Source organism: Triturus cristatus, chromosome 9, assembly GCF_964204655.1.
Source record: "Triturus cristatus chromosome 9, aTriCri1.1, whole genome shotgun sequence".
Lineage (NCBI taxonomy): Eukaryota > Metazoa > Chordata > Amphibia > Caudata > Salamandridae > Triturus > Triturus cristatus.
This window is the reverse complement of record NC_140592.1, coordinates 422872713-422892943: the sequence shown is the minus strand read 5'-3', so window position 1 is coordinate 422892943 and position 20231 is coordinate 422872713. Positions and strand designations below refer to the sequence as shown.

The 20231-nt window shown below is 50.0% G+C and overlaps 1 protein-coding gene across 2 annotated transcripts in view; it reads left to right on the top strand.

Annotated features, from left to right (window-relative positions):
* The first annotated feature begins 7461 nt into the window (after positions 1-7461).
* The window catches only part of LOC146798082 (cytochrome P450 2G1-like), a 909417-nt gene continuing 896647 nt past the window's right edge, over positions 7462-20231 (top strand). For both annotated transcript variants that reach the window (XM_085625297.1, XM_085625296.1), the window contains exon 1: positions 7462-7732. In XM_085625297.1, the coding sequence (XP_085481423.1) occupies positions 7562-7732 (171 nt within the window). In that variant the 5' untranslated portion in view covers positions 7462-7561. The remainder of the gene's footprint in view (positions 7733-20231) is intronic.

The window sequence follows — 20231 nt, the reverse complement described above, 5'->3', positions numbered from 1 at the left end:
GAATAATTTCTGTCTCTCCACCCTGCCCACAGCATCGTCGGGGGACACAGAGGGAGACATGGACACAGACCAGGCGGAGGGACCGAGCACCAGTGCCAGCCGTGACATCGGGTCTGGCACATCGAGTGGGACAGAGGCGGAGGAGAGTGTGGCCGAGGACCTGTCGACTGGCACATCAGACTACGAAGCTGACAGGTCCGGGGACGATGTCGCCGAGTGGGCGGAGGCTGCACCAGCAGCTGACAGCGGAACAACACCTCGCACCGCCCCCTCAGTTTCCACCAGCCGCCTCCCACTTGCTCGTGTCCCTTCCCAGCGTGCCCGGTCACAGCATGTCTCCTTCCTGCCAGGCACCGCGCCCCCTGCCCCTGTCTCCACTGCTGCCGCCAATGCAGAGTCTGTGGACATCCAGCGGCAACTGCAGGTTGGTCAGGCTGCGATCCTTAATGTCCTCCATGCCCACGGCAAAACCCTCACCAACATCGAGGCTTTCTTGGAGGGCATTCATTCATCGCAGGCTGACCAACGCAACTTGCTGAGGTCCATCGACTCCACACTGACTGCAGCAGTGGGTCTCCTGCAGCGCGACCTCCCCCCACCTACCCCTGCCCCATCCACACTTCCCACTCCCATGCCTGTCACACGTACACCCAGACGTCGGCATGCACCCACATCAACGGACACGGGCACCACACCAGCAGGGAAGGTCCACCGCACTCCTCCTGACATGCACACACAGGGTGAGGTAGGCACACCCACTGGGTCGGGGGGCAAACGTGTGACACGCAGCCATAGTGGGAGTCCGCATTCCACCCAGTCCACTCCCTCCAAATCCCCTCCCCTCAGCTCTCCTGGCCACATCTCCCCCAAGGACTCCTTCATGGCCGCTCTGTCCCTGAGCCCCACAGTTACACCACCACGCAAGCGGTCACGGAGGTCCCCGGTCAGGGTGGTTGAGTCTCCCCCCCTGTCTCCACCCTCCCCCGGTGGCGCTGCGACCCATCCCTCTGACCCCCCCCCTCCTTGGGGCCTGAGGTCCCTTCGGGTGCAGGGGACTCCCTGGAGGACCTTGCAAAGGTGTGTAGTGCCATCCTGGCCTCCGCCTTTGGCACTGACCCACCCCCTGTGGTGGACTCCTCCATCCCTGCACCCACAACGCCGCCCCTTTGCCCTGATGTCCCTGCGGTGCCTGTTGCTCCCCCCCCCCTGATGCCCTCACCAGTGTGGAAGACGATGCCATTTGACTGTGCAGGCAAGGTAGGGGACACGCATCCCACTGTGTCCCCCATCCAGCTGAGAATCATTGACTGCCCTATGGGCTTTGTGAAGATTGAACTGCCTGCGATCCACGGACATTGTGCTCCTGCTGAATAAAGCTTAATTTTGTTTTCATTATCACACTACTGCTATGCTGGTATTGGTGTTGGTGGGGCAGCTACATGGTTTTGGGTGGTGTGTAAGGGTTTGGGTGTGTGGGATATGTAGTAGTGTACTGCTCATTGGTGGGACCCTGTGATCTGTGTGCCATCACAAGGTGTTGGCTAACTTTCTTTGTTCATGTAGGCAGTTACTGCATGGTGCACTTGTCCAAGGGTGTATTCCTTCCTCTGTGTACCCAGCTTTCTTCCCTGCAGGGTGTTCCCAATGTTTAGCGCAGAGCTGTGTCTACATGAGCTGTGTGTGTGACGGAGCCCTTCTACTTTGGCCATGCATGCAGGGCCATGTCTCCACCTGCGACAATCGTGGCATCCTTGGTGATCACTGTACTTGTGTGTGGAGTCTGTTGACATGAGTTCATGGGGACATGTTCCCTTGTAGCCAGTATGCATGTGGATAATTCTGGCCTCACACACATGTGTTACACCCCTCCAGTCTCAGGGCACTGCTGGGAGTGATGGGCACCCACCCCTCCTGTCTCAGGGCACTGCTGGGAGGACTCCACACCCACCCCTCCTGTCTCAGGGCACTGCTGGGAGGACTCTGCACACACCCCTCCTGTCTCTGGGCACTGCTGGGAGTGATGGGCACCCACCCCTCCTGTCTCAGGGCACTGCTGGGAGGACTCCACACCCACCCCTCCTGTCTCTGGGCACTGCTGGGAGTGATAGGCACCCACCCCTCCTGTCTCAGGGCACTGCTGGGAGGACTCTGCACACACCCCTCCTGTGTCTGGGCACTGCTGGGAGGACTCTGCACCCACCCCTCCTGTCTCAGGGCACTGCTGGGAGGACTCTGCACCCACCCCTCCTGTCTCAGGGCACTGCTGGGAGGACTCTGCACCCACCCCTCCTGTGTCAGGGCACTGCTGGGAGGACTCCACACCCACCCCTCCTGTCTCAGGGCACTGCTGGGAGGACTCTGCACACACCCCTCCTGTCTCTGGGCACTGCTGGGAGTGATAGGCACCCACCCCTCCTGTCTCAGGGCACTGCTGGGAGGACTCTGCACCCACCCCTCCTGTGTCTGGGCACTGCTGGGAGGACTCTGCACCCACCCCTCCTGTGTCTGGGCACTGCTGGGAGGACTCCACACCCACCCCTCCTGTGTCTGGGCACTGCTGGGAGGACTCTGCACCCGCCCCTCCTGTCTCAGGGCACTGCTGGGAGGACTCTGCACCCACCCCTCCTGTGTCTGGGCACTGCTGGGAGGACTCTGCACCCACCCCTCCTGTCTCAGGGCACTGCTGGGAGGACTCTGCACCCACCCCTCCTGTGTCAGGGCACTGCTGGGAGGACTCCACACCCACCCCTCCTGTGTCAGGGCACTGCTGGGAGGACTCCACACCCACCCCTCCTGTGTCAGGGCACTGCTGGGAGGACTCCACACCCACCCCTCCTGTCTCTGGGCACTGCTGGGAGTGATAGGCACCCACCCCTCCTGTCTCAGGGCACTGCTGGGAGGACTCTGCACCCACCCCTCCTGTCTTAGGGCACTGCTGGGAGGACTCCACACCCACCACTCCTGTCTCAGGGCACTGCTGGGTGGACTCTGCACACACACCTCCGATTTCTGGATATGTGCGCTTGGCACATACACGGTGGGGGTACGCACACTGCATTCGAGGTGAGGGTACGAGTCTACTGACACTGGTGTGGTGGGGGTACGCTCCGTACGTCCGCGGGTGTGGGTACGGGTCGTACTTACACTGTTGGGCAGGGGGGTACGCTCCTTGCATTCGCGGGTGGGGGTACGGGTCGTACTTACACTGTTGGGCTGGGGGTACGCTCCGTACGTCCACGGGTGGGGGTACGGGTCGTTCTTACACTGTTGGCATGGGGGGTACGCTCCTTGCATTCGCGGGTGGGGGTACGGGTCGTACTTACACTGTTGGGCAGGGGGGTACGCTCCTTGCATTCGCGGGTGGGGGTACGGGTCGTACTTACACTGTTGGGCAGGGGGGTACGCTCCTTGCATTCGCGGGTGGGGGTACGGGTCGTACTTACACTGTTGGGCTGGGGGGTACGCTCCTTGCATTCGTGGGTGGGGGTTCGAGTCGTACTTACACTGTTGGCATGGGGGGTACGCTCCGTACGTCCGCGGGTGGGGGTACGGGTCGTTCTTACACTGTTGGCATGGGGGGTACGCTCCATGCATACGCGGGTGGGGGTACGGGTCGTACTTACACTGTTGGGCAGGGGGGTACGCTCCTTGCATTCGCGGGTGGGGGTACGGGTCGTACTTACACTGTTGGGCTGGGGGGTACGCTCCTTGCATTCGTGGGTGGGGGTTCGAGTCGTACTTACACTGTTGGCATGGGGGGTACGCTCCGTACGTCCGCGGGTGGGGGTACGGGTCGTACTTACACTGTTGGGCTGGGGGTACGCTCCGTACGTCCACGGGTGGGGGTACGGGTCGTTCTTACACTGTTGGCATGGGGGGTACGCTCCTTGCATTCGCGGGTGGGGGTACGGGTCGTACTTACACTGTTGGGCATGGGGGTACGCTCCTTGCATTCGCGGGTGGGGGTACGGGTCGTACTTACACTGTTGGGCTGGGGGGTACGCTCCTTGCATTCGTGGGTGGGGGTTCGAGTCGTACTTACACTGTTGGCATGAGGGGTACGCTCCGTACGTCCGCGGGTGGGGGTACGGGTCGTATTTACACTGTTGGCATGGGGGGTACGCTCCATGCATACGCGGGTGGGGGTACGGGTCGTACTTACACTGTTGGGCAGGGGGGTACGCTCCTTGCATTCGCGGGTGGGGGTACGGGTCGTACTTACACTGTTGGGCTGGGGGGTACGCTCCTTGCATTCGTGGGTGGGGGTTCGAGTCGTACTTACACTGTTGGCATGGGGGGTACGCTCCGTACGTCCGCGGGTGGGGGTACGGGTCGTACTTACACTGTTGGGCTGGGGGGTACGCTCCTTGCATTCGTGGGTGGGGGTTCGAGTCATACTTACACTGTTGGCATGGGGGGTACGCTCCATGCATACGCGGGTGGGGGTACGGGTCGTACTTTCACTGTTGGGGTGGGGGGTACGCTCCTTGCATACGGGGTGGGGGTAGGGTCCGTACATATCCGTCCCCACGCTATGTGATGTTTGTGCGGCCCGTACCCAGGCCTTTGCCACGTGGGTGCGATCCGTCCCGCCATTGTTGGGGTGACGTGTGTGGGCGTGGTCCGACTCGTACCCACGCTCTTCAGGCGTGGGTACGGGACGTACCTGTCTGGTTGTGTTGCCGGTTCGCGTGGTGACGGACTTCCGTTGTGGCGGTCGCTGGCTTATCAGGACACGCCCCCACCCCCTCGTGGTGACCAGGGCATGGGAGTCAGGTATGTCCAGGCCATGTGTAGTGTGTCACTCATGTGGTTGTTTTGTGGCCTGCCCTGGTGGTGCCACCCCCACCCCACCCCACTTTCCCCCCTCCCTTAGTTATTCTGACCTTCTGCGGCGTCTGCGTCGTAACCTGTAGAGGAGGTGGACTGCTATGAGGGCAGGGATGACTCGTAGGTTCGGGTCCATGTCTGTCCGTCACGTACTGGTCCTCCTTGTTCGCGGCGTCGTCTGTCCGTCGCGTACTTGTGGTCCTTGTTCGCGTCGTCCTGATTTCCCGGCAGTTTTTGGCTGCCGCAAAATATTCACCGTGCGGGGTGACGTCGGTGCGAATCGTGATTCCTGGGTCGTGAATGGCTGGCTGCGTGCGTCCCGACGTCAGGTCGGCGCTTTCCCGGATCGCATTGGTAGGTGTTTTTTGTTCGGTCGGGCTTTTTTACGAATCGTACGGTAATGGTGTACCCGTGCGAATCGTAATTCCTTGTTTGTAAAATTTGACGACCGGGTACGCGTCGGGCGGAGATTATGCTCCGTCCGACGGTTCGTACCCGGTTTTTGCCGGATCGTGATCGGCACCTTAGTGTGGAATCGGATTTTAAATAGTACTTCTGAAAATGCCACTTTTAGAACGTTAAAGACACACAAATGTTGGAATGTGTAATAAATCAAACATTCACTCCCAGTCAAGACTTCTGGGTTAAACCCATCGTTCTTTTGCTCACCATACCACCCCAGTTAAGTACCAGCCATATGAAAATCAGTTTTGACCCTGATCCTAATAGGAACAGTCCAGCCTGAACTGCCAAGCCGGGTCCTCCCTCGACCATAATCAAGCCTTTTGGGACCGATTTCAGGGTCTCACACCCTCATCAGGCAGGCTAGCTTGAACCCAGTGGCACAGTGAGCCCGGGACCAACGTCTGGGCATACCCGTTGCACCTAGGGCGAGAAAGCAAAAGGCACACGAATGACAGTCAGAATGCAGAACAAATCAAACATTTGTCGCAAGTCAAGAGATCTGGGTTAAATACATTGCTCTTTTGCTCACCATGCCACCCCCAATACAGACACAGCCATATGCAGATCAGTCTTGACCCTGCTCCTCATTGGAACAGTCCATCCCGAACCACCAAACCAGGTCCTCTCTGGACCAGAAACAAGAATCTTGGGTCTGGTTTCAGGGTATCACCCCTCATCAGCCAGGCTAGCTAATCCAGTGGCACAGGGAGCCCGAGATCCACGTCTGGGTATACCTAGTACACGTAGGACAAGAAAGGAAAAGACACACAAATGATGGATGGAATGCGGAACAAATCAAACATTCACCACTAGTCAAGAGATCTGGGTTAAATCCATTGTTCTTTTGCTCACCAGGCCACCCCAGCTCAGACACAGCCATATGCATATCAGTCTTGATGCCGGACATATGGGCACACTACCCACTGGCCCATATTGTGTCAATTCAAGGTCAAGACCCACCTGCATTTGCTGTCTGGGACCTTTTATTTACAACTCCACAGACAAGGCACTTAATTAAACCAACTGATCCTGTTTTAACAAAGGCCCCTTGTCTTTTGCTTTTGCAACGTAATTTCATATTCTAGCAAAAAACTAAAGGACGTGATTTAAAGTTTGGCAGATGGGTGACTTGTCTTGAGGCTGAACAGCCTCAAATATAATAACTATGATGATTAGAAATATTTAGGGTTATTACACGCACTCAACCTGTCAAACTATAAGTAGGAGGAGAAACCAGTGCTTAATTTGTAACACAAAATAAGTGCCAGGTGCCTTGTCAGGAGGCCATTGCAGTTTGCACCACCCATTGCCGGTTGTATGATGTACAACGCATGCTTTTACCCCGCATGCCGTTACAGCTCAATTTTTAACGCTGACTTGTTGTCGGGGGTGCGCTGCAGTTTGGAATAGTATAATTTACGATGCCAATTCCAGTCTGTGCAACAGTAGGGAAGGTGTTGAAGTTAAATACAGCACCTTATACCCCCCTACAGCAAGCCATTTTCGTTGTAATGGCATGCGGCGTAAAAGCATGCGTTGTTGTAATGCATGCATGTAACGGTTGTTTCCCCCATTGCCCCGGCCAGCGCTGCCAATGACAGCACATAACATAACAATTCAGACTTTTAATATACAATAATACTACTAGTACCTGCTGTCCTAGCTAGTCTTATAACTTTGCGTGGCAGGTGGCAGTCATTTTTAATGTATAATAAATTATTAAAGAACGGTTGTGATCATCACAAAATTAGACAAATAGCGCTACCAAATCGCAGGCTGTCAAAGTACGAGCACCGGAAACCACTGGCTTAAATTAAGCTCTGAGAGACACCATCTGTTTCGACAAAGAGGTCAGAGACAGTGAGACTTTAAAGCCTTAGGCTAATCAGCAACCTCCGTTCTGTTTTTGAAAGAGGGCCCATTCATTTTCATGCATGCATCAAAACAGGAAGCCGTGCAGTATTTATATAGTGAGGAAATATAGGGGAGGAGTCCAGAACTACGCAATTTCGAAGTGCTGGAGGGCCTTGGAACTAATCTGCTAAGAAGGCTTGCCAAAATTGTCTAGCATTGCCAATTAAGCACAGGTCACAATTCTTCATCGGAGCCATAATAAAAAACAACTATTTGCTTTCAGCTTTATGAATATTTACGAGATGGCCCTGCTACTACTAAAAGAAAAGGATAGGTTGTGCATCAGTCAGTCCTTGCGAAGTTTCTTCCGTGTTTTACTAAGTTGGTCTCAGTGCTGTTGCACCCTTCAAAAATGGATCTGTTTTTCAACACGAGTTTTCTTCTAGCCATCGGGGTTCTTTTCCTTCTAGCCTGGACATCTGTGAGCAAAGGGGGCAATCTACCACCGGGGCCAACCCCATTGCCATTCTTAGGGAATCTTCTGCAGCTCAAAAGCAGTAATCTGTATAAATCTCTGCTGGAGGTAAGTCGGTTTCTTCTAAAACTATCTTTGCAAAAAGGAGTTTCATGGCTTTGTAAGCAGTGAGAGTGGGGATAGATCACATCACATAAAAGTGAGCACCGAAAGTGCTAATTTAGGACTTGGGCCTTATCACACTAAGTGAACACTGGAAGTGCTACTTTAAGGCATTTTTGATTGATACTGTTAAATATCGTTGGTGGTAAGTAAAGCAGCACTTTTTACAAGCACCTTTTACCACTTTATTATGATAGCATATTTCTGGAGATGTTCATTTCTGATAAGAATGTTTGTGATTAGCTGTTGTGCTTTGGCGTTGGTTTGTGCTGTTGGTCTTTGTGCTGCATCATTTTTTGATTACTTTATTGTTGTGCACTTTTTTTGTTTTTGTTGTATGCAAACATCTGCTTTCTTAATACGGTAGTAAAAAGTGTTTTCACCGACTTCTGCCTTAGTTGAATTTACCTTATTATTATCAAGTCGGTGAATCCGAACAAGTCAAAATAGCTTTTATTTAAAGCTGAAAAAACGATTCTGTTGTATGCCAGTTCTATTGTTTATTTCTTTCACTGTTATTATTTTGTTTCTGTAATTGTTTTTGATTCGGCTAAGAATCCTTTTGCTCAGCATGCATAAAATAAGAGCTCCGAGGAGCAGCCCACTAGAGGGAAGGTTTTTACATCAAAATAACAAGGATGAATTGAGAGACTAGAGGACTTAATTGGGCCCTTTTAATGAAACATTTTTAATATTAAGTACAGTAAGGGCCCGATTTACAAACTTAAGTTATTACTTTTCTGTATTCACAAAGGTAAGTTAGGACAGAGCACTGAGTCCCTCTTCCATGTCTACTGGCAGTTGTTCTTCACTGTTTATGATAGGGAACATTCAGGTAGGACATCTACGAGTCCAAATCTTAGAAGTTCCATTATAGCTTTTTAGAAGTCAGCCCTATAGGGATGGAGGCAGAGCAAGTATTACCTGAAGTCTCTGGCCTGGCAATCCGTCTTACCCACTTCTGCTGGTGTTTCAATACGAAAGACCCCACATGCTCTTTGGCATTGCCCTGCAGGTCTAGAGACTTATCAGCCGCAGCACTCCTTTGGATGATGTGGTACGTTCCTCTGATCCCACTGGCAGGTTGGTCACTCCGCTTTCGATGCTTCCGTCAGGGCTCTGGCCAGAGAGGTCAGAAGAACCCACTGCTTCCTCATGGTCACACAATGCTATTGGCAACGGCCCTCCTTCTTGTCATAAGATCTACAAGGGCGATGACTGTTGCTCTTCACAGTTGCCCCCACCAGGCATACTGGGTTGTAGACTTAAGTCTGCTCATGAGCAGTAACCCAATCAGTGCAACAGCAGTGTTCTTCATTGCAGTCCCTTTTTAGGTCTCGCCTGACCCAGCGCATGCGCTGATCTGGCGAGACTTCTTGAGAGGGCTCCAAAAAGTGCTACCAGGCCAGCCTAGAGCTACAGTACAAGTACGCAGGTGCGCGCGCCGCACTTGACCGCGATTACTTTCACTTTCGCGGCTGCTTTGATGTTTGATCGCAATCCCGATCACTTTCGCGGCCGCTTGTTTTCATTTGTTAAAGGTTGCTGGTTGTCCCGCCTTTAAGTGAGTTTTGACTTTGGGAGCAACTGCCCCTGCCACATGTCCCCTTATTGTTAGCTTTACTTCTCGTGTGTTTGCTGCACCATTTTCTTTTTTATATCAATTGGTCCGGTGCAGTTTATTGTTGTTTGCCTGCCTCTACTTCTATGTGTGCCGCTTCATCCTTCTTCACGGCAGCAACGCATACCTATCAGAGTCGGTCATCAAAGGCAGTTTCAATTAAAAAAGAAACAAAGCAACCAGCAACAATAACCCCCGCTTAGTCCAATAAGCAAGTCTCCCGCACAAGTACACATTGTGTGTTTCCTCATTTCTTTTGTCCCCCCCCCATATCCACGTCTTTCCTCACTACCGGTTGTCACTAAAAAGTCTAACAACAAGTACGGAAAGAGTCCTCCCCAGCAGCCCAGTGGAGATGATGAAATAGCTAGGGCCTGCTCTCAAGAGCAGAACAGTAGTTCACACGCTTTCTTTCAGGTGAGCCTGCAGGACACTCGGTTTCCAGCTTCTCCTGCCAGCCTGCACCCTGCACCCGACAACATCCCGGCCCACCGTGTGCCCTTGCCACACTCACTCTTGTCCTGTGCCTTGTGCATTGACGAATAGTACTCCACACCCTTGCAGCTGCCACTCATCCTCCACCGCCCTCCCGTTATGCGAACTTTCACTGCTCGCAGCTTCTGGACACTTTCCCTCACCAGCGAAGGTGATGTCTTCTCTTTTAAATGCGCCCTCTGCCCTCTCCAACAGGTCTTTACATTGCTGTGGAGTCTGCGCGCTGTCAGCTTGTGACTGGGGCTTATACACCACTCAATTCATGCCATACAATTTCTTAATAAACAACTCAAATCCAACCCACATAATTCCACTCCTCACCACAAACATCCACTCCACTTCCTAACACATGGGTAAAAGATATGGACATTAACATCACCAATAGCTCTCAAATTGGTAGTTAATTTGGCATGACAACATCATCGTTCCTTATGTTTTTTGCAGGGGTCGGGGGAAGTTTGTTTTCCTCTCTAGTTTATGTATGCTGCAAGTGCTATGCGCAGAGTGTGCTGTATGCATCTTGTGTACAGCATGATTCTCATAAAGTTCAGCTAGAGTACTGACATCGGTGTACGTCATGTGCCGAGTAAAATACATGGCCAGGATGTGCTGCAGTAGTATATAAAGTTTAGTGTGCGCCATCTGCCTTATGTGCATTGTATTGTGAGAACCGCATGGTGCACGCAGTGTTTCCTCTGCAGAATATGCAATATGCGAAGGGTAGGATCTAAGTAGAGTTTGTGAATGGCGTTTCGTTAGCTTGATGTAGAGTGTGTATCCCTTCCCTCTCTAACTACTGAGAGCGATGTGCTGGCTCTCCTTATGCCACGGACGAGTGTGCACTGTTCAATCATACACTAAACATTTTTTATATTAAATCCTTTTTTAATAAGGTCGTTCAATTATACATAATCTCATCTCAATTATGGGCAAGGTTACAAAAATGCTTATAACGTTTTTTGTATTACAACTTTGCAACCTGCTGCACACAAGCCCCACTACTCTAAAACACAGCTTTAAACACATTAGCAAAGTCAATAGTTCTGTCTAAACACTTATAAGGTTCCAAAGGCGAGACCTATTGGCTTTGCCAATGCTTGTTGCAAATGGTTTCGCTGTAGCCTGCACACGGGCAATGGCCTGATTGGTGCTTCAGCAGATTTCTTCACTGTGACCCCCTCTGGCATATGAGGTGGCTGACTTAGGTCTGCACATGGGCAACATCCCCCTCTGGCATACAAGGTTGCCAACTTTAGTCTGAACATGGGCAAGGGTAACAGCAGCTTCCTTCATGGACCTTCCTCCCGGCAGAGGGTGTCCTCCTCCTCACAGGTTTCTATGATCTCTGCAGGCAGACAGGCACTGGTGCTGAGCTCCTCCACCTTCACATGTCTTGCTCAAGAACCTGTAAGGATCCCACAGGTCTCCATGTTTCGAACTTATCACAGGCCCACATAAATCACAGCATGCACATGTACATATACGTGCTGCACAGCACTACATGCTAACACTGTCTAAGCAAAGGGAGAGTTAAACACACAGCAGCTGAATTTTACATGAGTTGACTGGTATGCCTCACTCCAGTGACACACATTAAAATGCTTGGTCACGCTAGTGAACATGATTACTAAAAAAAGATATGCTGCCACCACCACGTTCTTCCTAATTAACTCCTTGGTAAGGAGAGTAGCCCTTTTTCATTTATGAGTCTAGCAATTTGGGCACTTCTCTAGGTCTAAGCAAGACTGCAATCCATGGTTCAGGCATGGCGCAAATGCCATAGTTCCCAACAATTGAAAAAACTTTGCAGCACACCTATCAATTACTTACTTGAAAATGCACCACACCCACTGCCCCAAAGCTCTGCCCACTCCGCCCAATCCACCCAACCCACTTAATTAGCATAATTTAATGTTCACTTTTAGCTCTTGTGATAAAAGGATTAAGAAAAGTACAGCAAGATGTTGATAATATTTCAAAACAAATACAGGAGTGACATCTGCTGGATTCCTGATGAAAATACTCAACCAGAGGTTTTTGATACACATAGGACAGATACAAAATTTTATTTTAACTTTTTAAAGTGAGCAATCTGCAGATCGTTAAAAGCTAAGTGATTCGCCAATTATGCACCAATGAAGGCATGCCAGGACTGTCCCATGATAGTGAATTACCAGGGACAGTCTCTAACGTGCAGGGACCGTCCCGGCAAAAACGGGACAGTTGGCAGCTATGATATAGATGATCCGTGCTTGTTCATGACCAAACATCAGCACCAAGGTCCCAGATATCATTGCAGCTTCGGCTCTCATGGCAGGGGTGCACATTCTTCACCATACCAGGGACTTTTCCATCCTAAGAGAAAGCAATTTAAAAACCTATTTTCTGACTTCCGTGGCATGGCTTTTCCTCTGCCACTAAGCTTTAAATGCATTTCTTCACACTTCTCTCCAAACCAATTCTTTCCAATAGGTGAAGAGATGTGTGGCTTGCAGATCTGGACCTCTCCCAGGAAAATGACTTTCCCAGACTTCAACCTCATTCTCCGTAGTGGGTATCACTCAAAACAGAATGTCACTGCTGAAAGGGCTATACACTCAAAGACCAGGTCAACAAATTCTTACTTGGGTTTGGGAACCTTCTGCAAGAGGAAAAGTGACATTTATCAAAAGTCGTCCAGTAGAAAGAGGCATCTCTATCTAAACGTCAAATGGGAACATCCCCCGATGGTGAAGATAACCTCCATGCCATGGAGAGGCTTTTCCTGCAGCTTTCCGGTTGCCCTGCACATATGGAGACCAGTTGGCAGCCTGTTGTCATTGTTGAACGTTGGCAAGGAGTCCTGTGGTGTTTTGGAGTCCATGGGAGCTGTGTGTCCCAGGTGGAGATACTGAGGGGGATATTTAGAAGGGGATTATGAACCCAGAACGTCACATATTTACAAGTGGTTTTAAGCCACTTTTTGCTGCTTAACGTCGCTTTGTAAATATGGTACCCTTTTATGCAGGTATATACGTGAAAGAAGAATGCAATAGGTGTAGCTGTGAGCGTTCCTATGCAACACCCATTGCTTTTGATGCTGCCCCAGATTTACAAGAATCTGTAAATCTGAGCCAGCACCGTAAACTAACGCCATGCAATAGCAGGCATTAGAATAGCGCTACAATGGGAGATACCTTTATTTCTCCTATTTTTGCTTTTAGATAGAAAGAGCAAAACACCATTATTGATTGTTTATGTGCAGGAGGGGACACCATTCTGCACATAAACAATCATTATCTGTAATGCAGGCACCCTCTACTATAGTGCAAGGGTGTCTGCGTTGGTGCTAGACTGTTATTTTTAGCGCCAGGGTCATATTGTTGTAAAAACAGAGCATCTCTGCATTTTAGAAATGGCGAAGCATGGGCCTGCAAAATTTGCTGCAGCGCCACACTCCACCATTACCTTGTAAATATGCCCATATGTTGGGTCGCAACCATTTTGAACGGATTTGATTGTAGCATCTGTAGGGAAGACTAAATAATGGAGGAGTTCTAAAGTGGGTATCAGTGGACCGAGGCTCTGTAGCTGTCACCCGGGCATATAAATATCGGAAGGGATGAGGAAGCAGAGTGTCACCCACATCGGCGCACAGGTCTGTCCCCCACTGTAATGAAGCCAAGATCTGTGGCTTCAGGCCTGTGCGGGATGGAGGCCAAATATATGCTGCTGGGTGCCATGAACATGCCCTGGAAGAGCAAGTGATACAACATTGGATGAAGTGCGGCACACCCCCAAGTGCACAGAGACGTGGTGTATGGGCTGCCAGTGGATTAGTGTGGGTGGGAGTACCTGATCCGCACTTACAGGACCCTGGGAAATACATGTGTTTCTACTTTCACAGACATCACTAATGTGCACAGTTGGTGATCGTCAACTGGCTATGTTGTAATGTAATACATGAGAAAGGGGAGTATAGACTGCATGATTTATTTGTGTATTGCAGTCAGGATCTATATGGGGCCTTGCAGAGCGACAGACCCAGTGTGAAAATTGGTATCTGAGGGATCTCAGCTCAGTGTGACCTGTTACTTTCCTGCATACTGATGATTTGAGAAGTGCAGCATTCTGCCCTGGCTTCTAAGAGCAGGCCCACATCATTCTTGTACACAATAAAGCCTTCTGCTGCTGAAATCTTGTTCCTTGTCTGTTGAGTGATGGAACAGTTGTATTCTTTCTTGAATTGTTGTGAGGCAGCCTGTGACCCATTGGAGGCTGTCCACAAGTGGCAGCCTGCCACTGCTTTCCCAGTGGTGATTATGCTCTGCACGCTCTCAAAGTGATGGGGAGGACCCAAAACACAAAGATGACTAAATGACTACACTGGTGGTGCCATGACAGATGGGAGCATGGTAATGATGGCACAGAATCTGACACTAGTCACTGATAGACAGGGGCCTGCGAACAAGCTTGACACCATTCTTGTGGCCGTAAGATCCACCAGAGACTTGCTAGAAAGCAAAATTGATTAATTGGCAGTGAATTTGGACTTGATAAGGGCTGATCAAAGAAAGTTGTTGAAACTTGACTGAGGTGGAGATGACCTTGACTGAGCTCACCCCAACTCTAGCACACATTAAACAGCAACTGACAGTCATGATCAAGAAAGTGAAACTGCTAAAATGTAGGTTGGATGATCAGGAAGGCCAAGCTAGGCAAAATAATATAAGGATAGTTTGTCTTCCTGAACACACCGAGAGAAATTCATTGGTGGCATTTCTGAAGGATTGGTTACAGGAAACAGTGGCGCTGAAGGGTCTCCCTAAATTTTACCCACTCATGAGAGTACACAGAGTGTCAGCATGACGATCTAGACCAGGTGTTACACCGCGACCTGTGGTGACTTAAGCTACTGCATTTGTGGGATAGGGACTACCTTCTGCTAAGTCAGTGGAAAAGTGCTAAAGTATCTCTGTACTTAGACTATACGATACTTCTTCAGTACCAGCACATGTTGTTCATGGCTGTGAAGAAACGTATAAGCTCGGCCTGACTTATGCATTGTTATTTCTGGCCCGCCTGTGAATCAAGGTGGAAGGGAAGGTATTTTTATCCACTGACCTGACTCAGGCATGTCATTGGACAGAGAATTATGAAGCTAGAGATCACAGAGGTGTGTTGGAGGGGCCAGACACGCTAAATGTATGTAAAAAAGACAGCACTCCAGAAGGATATGGGGATGCGCAGCTAGAAACAAGAGGATGAAGCAGAAAGAGAAAGCTCATGGAAGGCTGCTCCATGTTTAAGCATCTCAATGAGACCACTAGCAGAAAAACAAAATGCAGAAGATGACTCAGCAACAGGGCCCAAGAGCACAGTAAAATGTGACTTTTACAGTGTGTTGCTTAGAATAATACCCGGCACAGCAGATAATATAATATGACACTGCGCCTCTTGCCCACTTCTGATAAAAATGCACACTTTATTAACTGTGGAGTGGCCTGGATTGGAGTATACCTTTTTTCTGTTATGTGTTAGTAAGCCGGCGTTTTGGTTGGGGGCTGTTGGCAACTACGGTATTAGGTGGCTCTATCTTTTTCTTCCCCCTTCATTGCATGCACTGGTGTGAGCTAGAAGGACTATATATATCAGTTTATCACCAGTTGGACAGGATATGCCATCATCACGATCCTGGGAGGGTAAAGTTGGGAAGTTATGAAGATGTTTTCTTGGTTAAAGAAGATTGTTTGAATGTTGCAAGTTCATACTGGAGTGAGCAGATGGGGTGTGGTACAGAGTGCATCTCCCCTGGAGGGGATCCCTGTTGTGTTCCTTTCGTACTACTGATTAATGCCTATGATTACCTGGTTGTTAGGTAAGATTAATATAATACCATCGAATGTGTGTGGGCTAAGCAATTCCAGCAAAATTACATCAGAGACTTGTAGCTCACATTGCATTTCTTAAAGAGACACACCTTACATAGAACAAGGGATAAGTGTTCTAAAACATATGGTGGAGCTGTATGCATTTACAACACACTCAACATTTGCTAATGGGGTTCTGATCTGGGGGACGATGGGCACATCTTTTTAACTTCTATCAAATATATTTTACCTCAGATGACATTATTTCATAGATATAATCAGACTGGACTGCACAGATATAGCACTGATCAATGTATATGCCCCAAACGTAGAACGCCTGGCATTCCACGAGAAAATGCCACCTCATGTGATTTGGTGATGTCAGATGCTAAATGCCGAACGCAAGGAGGAGAAGCTGCTGCTGCCGCGGCTCCCGCAGCTCCCAGCCTGCCCACCTAGTGCCTCCAGCGCCAGCGCTGCCTATACCCTTGTTCCCGCCGTTATGGGAGTCATTTGGTGCACAGAGGACAGACTGTGGGACAGACCGCGGCCTGAACGAGAGCCGGAGTGCTTTGGAGCCCCGCTGTGACCCGCTTAAATCACCAGTTGCAATCACCTGATCCGGGCGGAGCCGCCGTGCCAGCGGTGAGTGGCGGTGAGCGCAGCCAAACAGCCAGTGTAGCCAACGACCCACTTGTGTTGCCTCGCACACTCACTCATCCTGCCTTGCCTTAGGCCCCCTACGCACCACCAACGCACTACCTATGCACTGCCCTGCGGTGGGCATTGGCTATTCCATTGCACATCTAAGCCCCAGCAGTGCCCACAGAGACAGGGTAGAGGCCAATGGTCAACGGCAGAGGACGTGCTACAGTGCTACAGTAGCACAGCAGTGGTGCAGTAGTGTTATATTTTTGCACCGAGGAGACGGCGGCAACCTCTGTGGCAACAATGAAGCACAGCCAGAAGCGCGGTTAGGTGCTACTCAGGACAATGCACAGGAGAGAGCACAACGTAGAACAGTCACCCAAGCTATTACAGTACTATTACACTACTCGCCACGTGCACCCTGCACCCTGCCCTGCTCGTCGCAGTCGCTGATCTGCTCTCTAAACTTCACAGGCTCAATGAGGTTAGGAAGAACCAGAGTGGCCATGCCACCCAGGACAGGGGGGAGAAAAGGAAAGAAACAAACTCCTGGGCTCAGCACAGCGCCGAATCAATACTCATTGCAACAGACCAGGACCAAAGTGAAATAACAGCACGGACGGGACCTACCAGCGCTACATACTCCTACCAACCCAAAATGTACACAAAATTTAATTTTCTAAGGGATGCAGGTTCCGTCCTTTACTCCAGCAATGCAACTCTTAAAGGCCTGCAAACTCTGCTGCAACCCCTACAGTCACAAGCACCTGCCCCAAGTACATCGCCCTCAGACAAATATAGGCTGGATACTAGGGCACCACAGCAACAAGGCCAGCAACTCCAGATCAAGCCTCAATCTCCAATGCACTCAGTGGGGGTGCTAGCAGCAGGCACTACATCCCCGGCAGCTCCCGCTGGAGCGCCCGTGTATTCAGAGCTTCATCCAACAATAACCAGCCAACAGGGCTGCTTACAGGGGACTCCTACCATGGAAGACAAGTTAAAAAAACAACTGCACTACCACTACTACCTGGCGTCAGGGCAGGGGACAGTACCACCTAAAAAATCAAGAATGTGAATAACGGGGATCAAATCATTTAAATCAACTCCAGCCCCACATTTAATACGACGACCAGTACCCACAGCACCCCCATCCAAACATCTCATTTAGTAAACGCAAAATCGCCAACCACCCCACTACTACCTGCATTTTCAACAAGAAGGACCACGTGCAGGGATACCGGACCCATACCAGAAAGATGATGGGAGGGCGAATAACTCTTACTTGAATACGCAAAAATGGGAAAACATGCTCGCCACTTACTCACCAGATCAGGTACAAAGGGAGCTCCCTCCCCAAGAGCTTTCCCGGAACCCATCTCACATGAACCAGATCAAAAACGACCCAAAGGAGAGTGCGCAAACAAAGGAACAAACTGCTGGTACTTGGACTTCCTTATTAAACACAATACAACTGGCCGTCGAAGCACTGCAATTTCAGTCAGACAAGATGGAGATTCAGCTTATATTACTGAACACATTGGCAGTCTTCACGGCAGGCATCGACGAGAAATTGGAAAACCTGAATGGCCTGATAAAGAGAGTGCTACCCCGACACTCACCTCAGCTGCAACTGTGACCAGATCGTGGACAAACTATCCACTCTGCCCTCAATGCTAAGTAGCATGATAAAGGACATAAAAAGCGCAACAGTGGGAAACACAAAATAAAGGCCAGGGTATTCCCAACAACACAAATGGAACAACCAACGATCAACCAAACAGTAACACGCACACAGGCAACTCTAATGAGAACACTTAGAAGACAGGAGGGTCCGGCATCGGAGGATCGCCAAAACTAAATGCTAAGCCACGCTGCCAACAGAAAAGGAAAGGGCGCAACCAGAAGCCCCCACAAATGCAACAGCCTACTTCTCTCAACAAGACATTAACTTAGGCAACTCAAGTATTCTAAATCAAGCACAACAGTCACCAAACATCTCCAATAATTCCCCGGAACAAGGAGGTTACCCAACACGGACATACGCAGCCAGGGCACATGCGGAAACTAGAGAAGAAAATGGACAGGGAACCCCATCAGGGGCTGGTGCAGAATACAAAGAAGAAAAAAGACAAGGTACTACATCCATCCCCCTAACAAAAAAACTCGACAGAGGCTACAGTCAACAGTCACCACATTGCCAAGAACCGAAGGAAGAGACATGGCCCTTATCCAATAAACCTGTACACCTTCAACAGGCAAGTGGAGAGGCGGGCAACTCTGGGGCCCTGAGGCCGACAGAAATAATGTGCAAAGACACTAATATGAGGTCAAACAACGGGCCCAGAAGAGGATGCACTGGTAAGATAGACAGGCCAAACCAGGATACACTGCTCAGAGAGCCAAAATGGCCTCTTCCACCAAATAACGATTGCCCCAGCTGGAGGTTCCCGTATAAAGAGGCTCAGGATGGAGCGCAAGATTCAAAACAAATACCCCCCAAATTAATAACATCTAAGGCAAACCCAAGGAACTCTACGGCTGGAACATCAAGCAATGAAGTGGAAATCCAGCTCAAAGAAGCAACCAGCTTCATACTCCAATCCGCACCGATGGCCACAGCAAATTTACATCTGCCGGTAACACAAACACCAAGAACCAGGCAGTAAGAAACACAGGCTTTGGTATTCTACCCCTATACATTTCCAAGGGCCATCAGGATACGTTAAATCGAGGTAATATCATAAGGTTAATGAAGGCAATTCCAAATCTCACCGGCAAAAGCTCAAAGGATCTACTCTCCATAGAGTTCATACGCACTGCCAACCCTCAAAGACCAGAGGCCACAAAGGCAACATGGAACTCAAGTAAAATTGCAGAGATAATGCTAGCAGAACTGGGCACATTCCAAGACTGGGGTAATGATATCGCCCCCTTCCAAAAACCAGCCTACCCGTTTCCATTATTACAAAGTAACGCCAGCCCTGGACCAAAAATACACCATGCACGCTCAAACTGCTTACTTAGAGGAGCTCGGGGTAGATCTCGACAACAGAGCGCTAGTAGCTATCTGGACCCACAAGAAACACTACGGATGGCAGCCGCCTCCACAAGCCACGGATTCAACAGGGAAGTAATATCCCTTACTATAATTACACACGTAGTGGAGGACTGATGCCACTCACAGGACGAAGGCCACAGCAGGGTAGAGGGGACCCCACTTAGACTATGCTCGTGGAAAATCAATGGTTTAGCAACAAAAATCAAGGACCTGGGTTTCCTGAGTTATGTTAGAACTTTCGATATAATCTTGCTGCAAGAAAACTGGCTCATGGATCCTCAGCACATTCAGCGCTACATGTGCTTTGCTACACCAGCGACAAGGAGTGGTAGATTTGGATATCGCTCTGGGGGGCCTGCCACCTACGTATCCACGATGAGCATACCTTCAGCAACTCTCATGGGCTCAACGGCATCTGCAACAATAGCAGTTGCAATTACCATCTTCCTCCAGGACGAAGAAACAGAGGTGTGCCTAATCAACTTATATGTTCACCCTAAACGTAAAGTGAAAGATTTAAAAAAACTCACTGAGCAAGTGGCAAAGTACGCAACAGAGATGAAAACACCAACGTTTATCCTGGCAGGGGACCTGAACCAATATCTCTTTGGCTCAGCAGAAGGAGAGGAGGTATCTACCCAAACTGGAATCCACAACATCCCCATACAATGCGCCCCACTGCATGGAAGGAAGAAATGCTGCAAAAGCCGCCTTCTAGATGATCTACAACACCTAAACCTCCGAGCGCCAAATGGCAGATTCCCTGACGAC